Source organism: Lolium perenne, chromosome 3 (assembly GCF_019359855.2).
Source record: "Lolium perenne isolate Kyuss_39 chromosome 3, Kyuss_2.0, whole genome shotgun sequence".
NCBI lineage: Eukaryota > Viridiplantae > Streptophyta > Magnoliopsida > Poales > Poaceae > Lolium > Lolium perenne.
This window is the reverse complement of record NC_067246.2, coordinates 258,748,051-258,762,700: the sequence shown is the minus strand read 5'-3', so window position 1 is coordinate 258,762,700 and position 14,650 is coordinate 258,748,051. Positions and strand designations below refer to the sequence as shown.

The 14,650-nt window shown below is 44.0% G+C and overlaps 3 protein-coding genes across 3 annotated transcripts; all 3 read right to left on the bottom strand.

Annotated features, from left to right (window-relative positions):
- Positions 1 to 612: 612 nt before the first annotated feature.
- On the bottom strand, positions 613 to 2,798 carry LOC127344857 (uncharacterized). The gene is made up of 4 exons (XM_051371204.2): positions 2,587 to 2,798; positions 1,550 to 2,425; positions 1,325 to 1,480; positions 613 to 1,214 (listed from the first exon to the last, which is right to left on the bottom strand). Exons 1-4 carry the CDS (start codon positions 2,593 to 2,595, stop codon positions 795 to 797), a joined length of 1,461 nt encoding a protein of 486 aa, XP_051227164.1. The 5' UTR covers positions 2,596 to 2,798; the 3' UTR covers positions 613 to 794.
- Positions 2,799 to 2,935: 137 nt separating this feature from the next.
- Positions 2,936 to 6,227, bottom strand: LOC127344855 (uncharacterized). Its single transcript, XM_051371203.2, has 4 exons — positions 5,932 to 6,227; positions 3,963 to 5,609; positions 3,639 to 3,851; positions 2,936 to 3,509 (listed from the first exon to the last, which is right to left on the bottom strand). Exons 1-4 carry the CDS (start codon positions 6,032 to 6,034, stop codon positions 3,133 to 3,135), a joined length of 2,340 nt encoding a protein of 779 aa, XP_051227163.1. The 5' UTR covers positions 6,035 to 6,227; the 3' UTR covers positions 2,936 to 3,132.
- A 789-nt stretch (positions 6,228 to 7,016) lies between these two features.
- LOC127344854 (ABSCISIC ACID-INSENSITIVE 5-like protein 2) lies at positions 7,017 to 11,507 on the bottom strand. Its single transcript, XM_051371202.1, has 4 exons — positions 11,255 to 11,507; positions 10,245 to 11,163; positions 9,976 to 10,047; positions 7,017 to 7,359 (listed from the first exon to the last, which is right to left on the bottom strand). The coding sequence occupies exons 2-4, from the start codon at positions 11,094 to 11,096 to the stop codon at positions 7,279 to 7,281; spliced, it is 1,005 nt and encodes a 334-aa protein (XP_051227162.1). The 5' UTR covers positions 11,097 to 11,163; positions 11,255 to 11,507; the 3' UTR covers positions 7,017 to 7,278.
- Positions 11,508 to 14,650: the final 3,143 nt, after the last annotated feature.

The window sequence follows — 14,650 nt, the reverse complement described above, 5'->3', positions numbered from 1 at the left end:
CCATGGCAATGGCCCTCCTCACCGTGCTTATTAGTTGGACACTTTGGAATGGGATGAAGCACGAGGGGAAGCGACATAGAGTTGGCTCACCGCGGGACAGAGATTTGGTACACATGGGCAGCAGTGATCTCGTTTTAAAAAAAATAAAAATAATAGTTTTGAGTTGTAAAAAATTCTTGAAAAAAATCCACACATAGTCAATGATGTATCCCACAAAGAGGAAAAAAAATCAATTTCAAATACTTAATATTTTGAGCTACACAAAAATGACAAAATTTTAGATCTGAGTAGTCATTTTCAAATCTCCAAAACATATCTGAATTTGTCATTTTTGTCCAGGTCAAAATAAAAAGAATTTCGGATTGGGATTTTCCATGATTGTGGGATGTATCATTGGTAATCTACAGAATTATTTTCATGATTTTTTATAACTTGTAAAAACAATTTTCAATTTTTTAACTGAGCGAGAGCACCGGAGCTCGTGTGCTAAAAGCACTTCGCTCACCGCGCCGCAAAACAATTGAGTGTAGTAATATAGGGAGTAGTCCTCATGTTGAGTTTTTTTTCCTTGTCAAAAACTCTACTTAATTAGTGAAAATCGTCTGTCTCCATTTCAAAGTAAGAAACATCGGTAAAGGCGTTTACAGGCAGATAAACAAACAAAAAAACAAACAAACAAACAAGTACTAACAATACCCTTCTTACTGAAAGCCAAACAATCTGCTTCAAGTCAAATCCAATAATTTAAAGGGAGAAACATAGTGGCGGCAAACAAACTCCTGAACACATCATCCTCACAGTAATGGAACAATTGCCCTTTTTGCAGCCTGATCAGCACTGATCATGTTGAGACCCGGGAAGTGAATTGTGACAGACGAGTTAATCCTCCTGGTCAGTTTCTTTAGCACTTGACTTTTCTCTTCCTCGTTAGACGGATACTTTAACGGCCGATTGAGATCATAGCTGTGCCGACACAACTTGCAGTTCAGCCTATGGTACAGGAACACATCCTTCAGATTCACAGCAACCTCCATCACACGTCTAACATACCTAACCATGCAGTCAGACTGAAAGCCAAAGATGACGATAGTTGCCAGGCTATGATGCTGAAAATCAGATGCAGGTGATTTCCACTCAACACCCTTTTTCTCGCTATACGAGAGTGCCCTCCTTTCCTCTTCATCAGTTCGCATTATACACAGATGATCCCATACCTGCATGCCACAGGACGGCAAAGGTAAACACAAACAGGTAATTGATTTTACAGCAAGAAAAGCACCAACATGTAAGGAGGAGGCCTCAAGATAAGACCGTAAGAACATACCGTCAGGTATAGCTCGTTCAGGTTGGACGCAGCTTCAAGAATGAACAATGTCCACGTGAGGTCACACCCTTCACGAATTTTATCAAGATGCACAAACGTTAGTCGACGGAACACAGATGCCAGCCTTTTCGTCACACTTTCTGGTTGTACCCAAATCTGCATGCAACACATGAACAAATTATGAGATGGGAAGAAAATAAGCAAAAAAGAATTGTCAAGAGGTACCTTTTCACATTCAAATCCCAACCACAGGTATCGTGGAGAGGCGCCACCAAAAAACTTACTTAACTCAACCAACTTGTGCCAACTAAGACTGTGATTGGTGATGCTAACAGTCTCAAGCAATGGGACATGACCCAGAAGCAGTGGATCTTGAGACTTCCAACACCAAAACATCATCCATGTGAGTTTTGGGAGCGAGTTGAGCTTGACTTTTTCGAAACGACAATTAACAATAAGCAGCTCACTGAGTTGACTCTGTTCAACTTGCACAATGGCCTCTCTCTCAGAACAACAATGGGATAAGCTTAGATGTTTTAATCTCTTGCATGTGTTGAGGATGTTAGGGATGTCCGATTCACCAAAACTCAAATTCTCCAGGCAGAGGCGTGTGATGCCACCAAATGCAATTGGACAAGCATCAAAGAACAACATAAATATTCTCCCGTAGTCGATCATACTATCCAGATTGCAGCGAGTTGGATCCTTCTCTGTAAGAACTGTGAATTCAATGTCAATGTCGTGGATCGCCATGATGTGCCCAACAGAGTGTCCAATGGATATGCAGTCATCGTCTCTTAAGAAGAACGTCATGCACATTGAGCTTATGCTGTTTGGGTTTGAAACCCTGCGTGCTAGGATGCTCTTTGTCACCTCAACCATAGTTGCATTGCTTCGTGCAATTTCTTCTTCGTGGCATGTGGTAGCAGGTTTAGCCACAAAGTCCCGAACATCAATGGTAAGACGAGAGAGCATAGGAGGGAGTCGCCGCCACCGCCGGGCCAGGACACCAGTTCTTGCAGCCTCTCGGACACTGAGTCGGTCAAGGATGTTAGCCAAAATATCATCAGGCAAGCAACTAATCCAATCTTCTCGAACGATCTGCATTTGTCATGGAAACAAATCTGAGTTGATTCTTGTTGCTACCACAGTCTAAAAGATTCAACTTCCGTAGTTTCAAAGATGCAAGTATGATATACGGCAGCAAGGAAGAATTTTGCAAGGGGAAAAACAATTAGCGGAAGGCGAGGACAGGAACTCACTCTCATCATAGCGTAAAATCAGCCAAAGCCCGAGAGGATCAGCGATGAACCCCGACGCCGGAGAAGGGAGCAGCCGTCGGCGGATAGCTTTTCTGATGGCTGGAGAGTGTCTGGTCTGCTCTGAATCTGAAGGCTTCGGCGGCGACAACCTGGAAAGACGCGTAGAGCCTGTCTCCGCTTTATGACTACAACTCCAAGATTGGCTTCGGCAGCAGCGAACGAAGATCCGGCGAGGCAAATCAGCGCGGCGGCGCTCTTGGATAGATAGGCTGATGCAGCGCGAGCGCGAATGCGGCTGCTTGGGTAGAGACTGGACCGACTCAGTGTCTGATGATATTTTGGTTACAAGTTCATAACAAACCAGCGTGTTCAAAAGGACTCAATAAACAACTCACAAAAGTACTGACAGTTAATGGACATGAGTCGTTTGCTCATGCATCAAGTAGTTAACCTCCCCATATTCACACTTACAAAATGCAGCAGAGCTAACCTTTCCTACAGAATCGAGGGAAAATACCTACACTAACAGGCCTTGATTTTTATTTTCTAACAGGCCTCAGGAAGCATTGGAGGAGCTCCTTGTTCACCCATCGCTAATTCAGATTCACAGATAGATGCATCCAACCAATCCATGAGTGGGTTCCCTGTCGGAAACAACGTGTCATCCATCATGTGCATAACTGTACTCATGTCATTCTCCTTTTCACCTTCAGAATGACGCAGACGTAACCTTAAATTGTAATGGACATATTCTAATTTACAGAGCTTGGCATGCCCAAGATGATTTCTCTGTTGCATCTGTAACAAATCAAATGTGCTCGAGTTGCGCTCGCATCCGCTTGACGATGAGCACTGTGACACAATCCGCAAAGCAAACTTTTGTATTGCAGGATACTGTCTTCCAAAAGCCATCCACCATGCAGCTGCACAAATGCATTTACGCAATTAAATAACCAACTAACCATATACCTGGTGCTGCTCGCAGCCCATGCCCTATAGCATGCATCAAGGCGCTTTAGTAAACCGTTTAATATAGAGCAGTATAGACAGACCTGGAGTCATACGGCGTGCAGCATCCCGTGCCTCTGTGGACCCAAATATCCCTCGGTATGAAATGAACTGATGAAGTTGACAAAGAGCATCCACTGCATTTTCAGTTGAGTCTGCAAGCTTTGATATTGCCAAAGTTAATTCATGTGCATATTTTCGTTCCCGGCATAAACTATGTTTGTAGCTGTAATGGCCTTCAGGATTCAGCGCTCCAGCTAAATAAACAATAAACACAGAAAGATGGGTGGCATAATTAATTAGTCCAGACACAAGGAGAAAAAGATCTTTGTGTTAAACTATTAATAAGTGAATCTAGAATCGCGCACCAGCAATCATAAAATTATCGCTTTTCAGCATGGTCAGTCTAGTGTTAACCACATCCATGATTCTGTTAAAATCTGAAGAGCCACTTCCAAGCCGTTCTTGTAATTCGTGGTGGACAGAAATTGACCTTGACATAAATCCAGATATTGAGCTACCCTTTTGTTGATCAGCATAGCAAAGTAAACAGTAAATTGGCTCCAAGGCATTGATTACCCATTTGACTTTGTCCCACCATGGTCCGCTTGTAAGACAACCATATGCATGCTTTCCTTCAATTTTTTTACTCCAAGTACTCCTCTTCCATTCTTTGGACAGCATCCATTTACTGAACTTGTCTTTCCTGTCCCAAAAACTCTGTATGAAGACAAAGATGGCTCCAAACCTAGTAGCATTTGGTGGAACTAGCTCCCCACCAACTTTTGCCTTCATTTCAGCAAGCAAAGTGTCAAGACTGTAGAAAAACTTGTATATTTGCTCAGCGCTGTCCATGACTTGAGCAACTTCAGGGAATTTTGCTATGTCTTCCAACATTAGATTAACAGTGTCAGCTGCACATGGTTGCCAAACGATCTGGTTATACTCGGCTATCAGTTTGAGACAAGCCTTCTTATAACTGTCACCACTGTCCGTCACAACTTGAACAACATTCTGGACACCTACATCCTGAATAATCTGTTTAATCTCGCCATACAGGAAACCTGCATTTTCTATCTTCCCTGTTGCATCTACAGACTTGTGGAAGAACATCCGACTGTTACAGCTTAGATAGAAGTTTACAGTGCTTGTCATTGTAGGCCCTGTCCACGAATCACACACTATGGTAACACCATAGACTTCCCATTCTTTCTTAAATTGACACAAATCTTCCTTCAGTTCTTTCTCAATGGCATCCAGATATATGCCATCAATTTCTTCACCTGTAGGAATAAACATGCCAGGGCCTAGCTGCTGTGTTAGCTTCATGGCACTGCGGAAGTATGGGCAGTCTGCCTTCCTTCCAGGAATACCATTGGCATGGAACATCTTTGCCCAAGCTTTGCCAAGTTTTGATCTGGTCTCCTTGTTGTCTATCCTATCGATTGGAGTTTGTCTTGGTGCCTGCCTAGGCACATGACCTGCGTCCCTTCCTAGACGCCTAAGCCCTGACTTACCAAACTTCTTTTGTGGTAACACTCCCCTTCCACCAACACAGCTACCTGCATCACTAGCACTAGCACCTGCACTGCTTTCGCTGCCACTGTCATCACCGTGCTCGACCGTACCATGCCTCTTCATTCTCTGCGAACACGGGAACTCCTCCAGTGATACTTGTTCCTCCATTTTGACTGGGATTTGATGTGCTTCTCTTTCATTGTCGTCATCACTGCACGCCATGGTATGCAGAACTGCTTCCTCCATCCTCGTCCGATAATCTTTCGTCGCATTCTTCCTTTGCTTCAGATTTCGCAGGGAAATCCTCATAGCTTTCCTAACTTGTGGCGGCACTTGGGTGCAAGCAGCGACGTGGCCACGCCTCCCTGCAAGGTGCTGCCTTAGCCTGGTCGCGCCCCCACCTTTCCTGGCCGTTGAACAGTACTTGCATCTGAAGCCAGCACCAAGTTTTTCACCATGAGCCCACACATTCTCCAGGATCCCGTCATCTGCAATTCCTGCGTGGCGGGGAGAACATATCAATGACTCCAAATCTCCCCAATCCGGTCGGCGCTATCATGTCAGGGCAATATAGATAGGAAATGGAGTAACAACAACAACAACAACAACAACAACAACAACAACAACAACAACAACAACAACAACAACAACAAAAAGTCACAAGCTAGCAGTCCAAACCATGGTCAGGCTCAACCACGGAGATTGCTACGGGGAATCCACAGATCAGGTAGGCTAACCCGATCCCACGTGGCAAATCCCTTTTTTCTTGCGAACTGGCAAATCCCGCAATCCCCAATGATAGAGTTACAGGCGTCTTACCAGCTGCTCCCCTCGAAGGAGGATGCGTGTGGCGGAAGAGACCGTCGCCTTTCACTTCCAGTGGCGGCTGCGTTGAGGCGGGTCGCCGGCGGCAGCGGACCATGTCATCGTGGACTGGGGCGTGGGATGTGGATGGTGTTGGAAGAGTATGGAAGTTTCTTCGGCCAGGGCAAACAGTTCGGTAGTATTGGGGGCTTTAATCGAAAAATCAGGCGGCCCTGCGCGCGCTATCCAAATTCATTCGCTTATTAGCGCGCGCTCAAGCGGATAGAACTAGCGAGCCATTCTGGCGCCAAAGAGGAGGCCTGCCAAGAGAAAGCCTACCCGTCTGATCGAAGATCTACGGCGTCGCGCTATTATTGTTTCACTCGCAGGGGCCCCTCAAGCCAAACACTCAGCTTCGTGCATATTTTGATTGTAGCCAAACATTTTCCGCCAGCAGATAATGTTGCAGCAAATATACAACGGAGTACTTCCCTTGGTCCAGTTACAACATATTTTGATTGTAATAGCATCTTATATTACAGGGTGGAGGGAGTACTATTTATGAAGGCTCAAAAGCAGCATCTGATGAACGATACAAGTGTAACATGACATAGATGGGAATGCAGTCATACATGTGAAATGGTTTCATTTGTCACTCTAACATATTTTAGAAAAACTATTCATGAAAAGATATATGACATTGACAAACAGATCATCGTGTAGGAAGCAGCACAATGCTAAGAGATTGAATGGGTCCTATATTGGCGTTAAGAACACAAGAAATTTTTTGACACTAGCTGAATGTAAATTGCATACTGCTTCACAGTTACATGAAAGAGAAGCCCAAGACAAGTCACCATTACGTAGATGGTAATGCAATCATACATGTGAAACTGTTTTCTTTGTCACCATAACATATTTTAGTGAAACTATTCATGAAAAGATGTATGACGTTGACAAACAGATCATCAAATAGGAAGCAGAACAATGTTAAGAGACTGAACGGGATCCTACAGGGGTGTCAAGAACACGAGAAGTTTTTCGACAATGCCTGAATGTAAATTGCATAATGCTTCACAGTTACATGAAAGAGAAGCCCAAGACAAGTCACCATGTATAGATAGCTCCGAGAACTTAAATCTGTCCGGCAGACTTACATACTAGACTAGTGGCAGGGCCTCAGCAAATAGATAAAAGTGCTAGGTGCTAACACAAACACATGCTAGGATCCTACACGGCGCAAATCACAGAGCAGGGATACAGAAGAAAATAAGAACTCCCAAGCTAGCTAATGCTCCTGCTCCTGAATGAAGAGGCAAAACTTACATGAGACACCTACAAAATAAACTAATACGAGCCAATTCAGAAAGCCGCTGAGGTCGTTCTCCTGAGTTGATACTTGGGTTCCGGCAGAGGCACAGCGCAAAGCATCATGTTCAACGCCTGAAGCAGAAAAAGGTGAAGTAGTCAGTGTAATGTATGGAGGATTTGCAAAAGGTCGCAACACTAAATCCATCAGAGTAGACGACAAAAGAAGATTCACAAACTGTATGAAGCTGGATAATGTTTGCCTGGTAGCAGGATCATATTAGAATAAGCATACACAGCTTGCTGAGAGACAGGTAACTTAACCCCTGGTGACACAAGTCACACAACCTTTGCATCAGAGGTGCAGCACTGCCAAGTACTCCCTCCATTCCGAATTATAAGATGTTTTGGATATTTCAATGTGGACTACATATGGACTAAAATGAGTGAACAGACAATGCATCTAGAATCTAGATAAATACGATTCAGAAAAAGCTAGAACATCTGTAATTCGGAACGGAGTGATACCATTTTTTGGCCACACAGAAGATGAAAATTGGATAATAAATTTGCAATGCCAAAAAAATGAAATATTTCTAGAAATTCAATCTGATGCACCCTTGCTATTCAGAAATGAAAATATTTCTAGAAACATGTTTGAATCTGACAGATCCCTGTTAATCTTATGATGAGTTATTTATTTAACTAATTAATATCCTAGGGTTGATAAGATTAAATAGAACATTCCAAAATACAGCCAACTCATCAAAGATCTCTCCAAAGTTATATTTGACTTGTCGATCTAGGTTAGGACCAGAACCGAACACAAAAGCTTAGCAACAGTAATCAGGTAGCATTATCAAGCAAATCAGTTGATATTACCCCTGATTATACAAATTGTAAATGAACTCTTAAAACAAACAATTAGTTGTAAAAACTATAAGTCCCACGTGTCCATCAGGAAGATGCAGCTAGCAGAGATCAATTACAATTGCATATCACTCACTAACAGTAACATATCAAGGTAGGAATGACAGTCCTGCAACTGGTAGCTGATCCCATAAAATAGTGCAGCAATCAAAACTACACTTCCAAATAAGTGGAAAGATTCGATGTACTCTCTAAAAACAAGTGTCTCAAATTTTTCTAGATAAGGATGTACCTATAGCTAAAATGCGTCTAGATACATCTGCATCTAGACAAAAGTGTGACACTTACTTTTGGACAGAAGCAAGGTTCGGGAATGCGGAAAAAAGCGGTCGCTTAAGCGCGATGAAGCGTGAAGCGGAGGGGTACCACATCGATTAGGGCCAAAGCGGCTAATTAAGCGCTAGGCGCGATTAATCATTACGCTTTTTTAAAAATCATGATTAGGCACGCAAGAGCGTTGAAAAAGCAATCCCAAAGCGTTATGTGCGGTAACTTTTGGGTCCATGGGAAATTGTCGGAACACGGTAACTTTTGGCGCGAGCGCGGGGTTTAGCGCGCCCAATCTTGTGATATTCCTTTTTCCTAGTATGATTTCTGAATTCTGATCGGTGATACACCTACTATGATTTCTGAATTTATGTTGTGAACTTGTTGTGTATTGATCTGATTTCCGAATTCTGAATTCTGTGATATACCTAATATGATATGATTCCTGAATTCTGAATCGTTATGCTGGACTAAAAGTCTAAAACTGAAAGTATGAACAATTGATATCTGTTTGTATGATACGATCTACTGTGTACTTGTGTTGTTGTGTACTGATCTGATTGGGTAAGCTATCTTTATTCCACTGTTCTGTTCAAATAATACTTGTTCTTTGGCCTGAAATTCCTGATTTTCGCTAGTTCTTGGTCCTGCCGTTGACTAAGTCAAAAACGCTTTAGCACCGGTTAAGCACGCACTAAATGCATAATCTCTAAGCGGAAGGCCACCGCACCGATTACGCTTTCCGCTTTCCTGAATCTTGGACAGAAGTAGCATGACACATCTCTCAATTACAGTAAACGAAATTGAATGACAAGATAAGGTAGCAATATCATTTTTTCGATAAGTTGGCGATAAGGAGAAAAACTAGTCTTTCCTCGTAATACAGCTTTGTTTAACACTTCTTAGAAAATCTGCAGCAGACAGTTCCTAGTTCCTACCTCTTTATTGCAACTTATAACCAAAAGTAGACTATCATCAGAACTACACCAAAGAACTTTGGTGTAACATTTCTAATGCAGGGAGCAAATCAGAAGCATTGATTAGAATAAATGTAACATAACCCCCTACTATCCACAAGTAGTTGTAGAATTGTAAGAACAAATACGAATTAGAGCCTTTGTTATCTGGCTATTTGCATTTACTCCAACAGTTATTTGAAGCCATTAACCTAATAACTATATAAACCAACAGGCCAAACTGTACATGGTACACCGTACTTTAGTTCCCAACCCACCAATAACGGCAGAGCCCCAGAAGTGGAAGCAAATATTTATGATTATCGGATGTGATAATCATAAACTAGGAGGGGATAGTAATGTTTGATATATACAGGTCTTTAAAGTAGCTTAACAGTACAAACTACAAATCTGAGAACAGTTGAGAGTATGAGCAATCACATTGATTCCCTATCAGGTAATCCAACTTCCATTTTGAAATAGAAATTGGACATAGCAGGGAAAAATTTGAATGGTTGACATACCAAGAATAAAACAACAATTTTACGAGGGAAAAGTATGGCATTTCAATAAATAGTATTAAAAAAAAGGGGAGTACCTTTTGCCTCTTTAGCCTCTCATTCTCCTCTTCTAAACGGGATACCTTGTTTTCAAGTTCATTAGTGTAGGCCTGTTGCAAATATGATGTAAGTAATACATAAACAAAAAAAAAAACATTGAAACTAAGCAAGTCATCATGTTGTCCCACTTTTTAAATCAACAAATTCAAGCACATAGCATTGATAACCCTTCATGAAACATGATTTGTAGTTCTAGCATTGCTGATAAAGGAAGTTTTAAGAAAATAGATCAAATATATATCACAACCTGCTTCCTAGCCCTTGAACGGGCAGCCGACTCCCTATTCTTGATCATCCTCTTCTGCCTTCTCTCCACAAACTTATTCGGGCCATCTCCTGATACACCACGCTTTCTCCCAGGTGTCTGGGAATCAGAAATTGGACTGACCATTGGTGATCCATCAGAGTAAGCAGACTCCGGAATAGCACCAGGCAAAACAACATTCAGTGGCTGGGGGACTAACTGCATGGGCATATAAGCACCAGGCATAATTTGCTGCACATGCTGATGAGTCTCGGTTGCTGCAAGCTGCTGCTGATATCGATCTAACCACTGTGCGCCAGATGTCAAACCGGTGGCTCCAGCTGCTGTGGCACCTGTCCCCACCAGACCCACATTGCCAGCATCATTCGAGTTCTTGAGACAACCTTCAGTGACAACCCCTGCTTTGACCAAGAAATCCTCAAGTGTCATCTCTCCAAGTGTCGGCTGCCTCTCCCGCTTGCGCCGACCACCCTCCGGGACACTCCTTTTGGGTTCATCCTGGATGCCCCGCCACACCTCATCCACTGTCTTCTTGCTGAGCCCGTTTGGCATTGTGATGCTACCCTGGCGCAAGAGGCTTGAACTCGGCTCATACTGGCTGGTAGTTGCAGCGTCAGGTTCCATGTCATCAGGAAAGACACTCCTAAGCAGCTCATCGAGGTTCATACTCTGCAAGGGTTCCCCCAAATGGTTCTGCACCTCATCCAGGGTGAGGCTATACAGAGATCCTTGCCTCGCCAGGTTCTGCACCTCCCCGCGCTGCGAGGCGCCGGCGCCGGCGCCAGCACCGCCGCCGCCGCGCCCGGACCGCGATGGCAGTTTCCGACTCCCCATGAGCAGGCAAAGGCCTATTTGTGCTCGATTTCTGCCAAGGCGAAACCTTTGGATTCCAGGGGCGGATCTAGATGGTGCGCCGGGCGTGCACCGGCGCAACAGAAATTGTGGAGCTCAGCGGGGGCTTAACTAATCAATGGATGGATACAAGCCCATACCTCAAAACCCCAAATGGCGAAGGATTGAGGACGGGGTGGGGGGCAGCAGGGACACGATGCCGGGATGAGGAAGAACGGGAGCGGCGATGGCGGCGGCCCGCGTGAGAGGCCGAGCGGTCTGGCGCGGGATTGGGGCGACGGCGGTGACGCTAAGCTACGGCAAGGCGGCAGGAGAGATTTCGAGCCGCGCTGGGTAGGTCACTCAAGGAGAGGAAGAGGAAAAAATGCCACGGGACGGTGGACGGGTGGAGGCCGCACAGAAATACAGCAGGTAGGAGTACAATTTACTCCGTATGATTTTTCTTCGAAGCATTTATGACCTACTCGTTCTTCACCTCTCTTGGAGTCGATTCCTATATCCAGAAAGATCTCATAAAATAACTTGTTCATGAGAAAGATTTTGTGAAATTATCTTTTTGTTTGTCTCCGTCGAACAGCGTCGTCCTAATTTATGATTTTTCTTTGAAGCATTTATGACCTATTCCTCCTTCACCTCTCTCGAAGTCGATTCGAACAAAATTAACGTATATCCAAAAAGATCTCATAAAATAACTCGTTCTCGAGAAAGATTTTACAAAATTATCTTTTTGTTTGTCTCCGTCTCCATAGGACAACGCCGTCCCAATTTATGATTTTTCGTCAAAGCATTTATGACCTATTCCTTCCTCGCCTATTTTGGAGTCGATTCGAATAAAATTGTCATATATCCAGAAAGATCTCATAAAATAACTTGTTCCTGAGAAAGATTTTATAAGATTATCTTTTTGTTTGTCTCCGTCTCCATAGGAAAGCGTCATCCTAGATGATGCTCTGGGCACAACGCCGTGCTTAATGGCGCTATGCACTATGCGGTCGTCGCTAGAAGCGGGGCCCACTTCGCGTGAGCTTGGCTCCGTTGACCGCGGCGTCGTGTGCTATGTAGCTTGGCTCCACCCGTGGTCCTTAGCCATTTTCCAGCCGCGACAGAATGCTTTGAATACATGCTCTCAAGTGAGGACGGTGCCATGCAGGATGTTGTCCCGAATGGTGCCGCTTGGTTACATCTAGAACGGAGCCATACCACTACATGTACATGATGTTCAAAATACACATGGCAAATATAGTTCAGTGGACTATGCAATTACACATTTTTTTTTTGTAAATTAGAATATATCGAATTTAGCAAACATAGTTCATATAAATAGGGTTTACCAAGAGAGATAGGTTTGAGCACAACGTTTTACAACATAAAAGTGCAAGAAAGTTCATGAATTAGATTGGGTTGATCCATAAGGTTTACAACATCAAAGTTCACGAAATAGTTGTAGTCGAGCCCGTCCACAAAAATAGATAGGGTTCTGCCATAAGGTTTCTACTAAGTACAATGCCCGTACTTTCCCTTCCGCTTCCTCACATCATCTGCCACTTCCTCCTCCCTTGCAAGACGAGCCTTCTATCTCTAGTTCTTACTCTTTTGCTTTCTTAGAGTCTTCTACTATCTTTTTTTTCTTCTCAAATGGTACTTTTCCACGAGCTTCTTCAAGCCCATCTATGCATCCTTCATCCTCACTTTGGTAGATATGCCTCTCCTACCCGTATTTCTCTTCGATCCGCTTCCTTTTAGGTTTGATCCTATACTTCTTCACCTTAAGTTCCTCCACGTCGGTATCTTTGGTGCCTCCCACTTCATGCTAGCATGGCGCCGTCGATCGCCACCTGGTGTGTATAAGAGAACATTTTTCGGAGCATTCTGTTGCGGTTGGAAAATGGCTAAGGACCTTGGATCCATTGTGGGTGGAGCCAAGCTACATAACATGGAGTCACGGTCAACAGAGCCAAGCTCACACGAAGTGGGCCTCTCTCAGCCAAGCTCACAGGGAAGTGGGCCTCTCTCCTAGCGATGACCTCCACATCAAACAGTGCATAGCGCCATTGACCACGACATTGTCCTGTGCGACGTTATGGTATGGAGAATGGCTCCGTCTCGTGCGGAGCCAAACAAAAAGGTTATTGCGTGGTATCTTTTCGAGGATAGTGAAAGGGGTGAAGTAGAGACCAAGAGGGGGGTTGAATAGGAGGTACACAAAATTTATCTTTTTTGACTTTTATAGTGGAAGCGGAAAAGTAAAAGTGAGTGCTTGTGAAAAGGATGTTCCTATATGCAATGCAAACAAGGGAAATGGAAACACAATTAATAAATTAAGGGTAAAACGAAGCGGTACGACCGGGAATATGAGGCATGATATGTTTCCTTAGTTTCTTCCACAATAGGAAGTACATCTACATTGACTAGGTGTGGTACCACAAAGGTGAAAACCGCCACTAAGGCGTCACCTTTTTCCTCGTGAGCACACCACAAAGGCGTAGTCACCTTCTCCACTAAGCAAGGACGGTCGAGGAGGCCAACCTTCACACAAGATTGGGGCACACTCCACAAAGGACAGAGGTTTCCAGCAACATCACGAACTAGTCACAATAAGATAGAGCCGCGAGATGCTCTCAACAGCATGGACCCCCACAAAGGAGATCTAGGGTTTCCAACTCCATAAGGAAAATTATGGGGATCACGAAATTTCTTTGGTAGATAGGTAAATCTAGCCTTACTCCTTCGATTTCCAAATTTTGGGGGGATTTGGTTTGGCTAGGGAGGGAGATCCACACGATTGAAGCTCAAGAACTATGGAGGAGAGAGAGTGTTCTTCATATTGGGTAGGTCTCATTTGAGGAGGAAGAAGGCTCCCCCTTTAATTTATAGCCCGTACGGGCCTTGGAGCCGTTGCAGGATCGAGGGGAGGATGACCCCCTCCCCCCTCCCCCGGATGATCCGGGCGGGGCGATGAAGGCAGCATGGGCGGATGTTCCACCCGTCCCCCGAATATTGGGAACTTTCCGGGGGTCAGGTGAAGTTTTCTTCCGCCCTGCCATCTGGGAGCTAGCCAACCCCCAGTGTCCGGATCGGATGAAACGATGGTCTGGGGGCCAGATGTAATTTCCATCCGCCCTGGTCCAAACTCGCATACGTGGCCGCTCCCGGGTCTTCCTGGGATAAGGGTGCCTGATGATCTGACCTACTGTTTTATGCAGGAATCATTTTATTTTGTCTTCTCTTTTACACATCTCCTCAACATGCTCTCTTCCACCAACACCAGTGATCAATCATCCAGTAAAACCAAACAATGTACCTAGGAATTAGGTGGGTCATCGTCCATAGCTTTAAAATTGATTACTACACACTTGAGCACATATGGTAAAATTATATTCGCGTTTTGTTAACAAACACACAAAACCGTAGAGATAGAGCATGCTCTTTTAGATAGGTTATTTTGTGAGATCTTTCATATATAGGTCATTTTTATCAAAATTGACTTTGTTGTACACATAGTCATACTTCCTTCGTTGTAAGGGCATGTACAATGA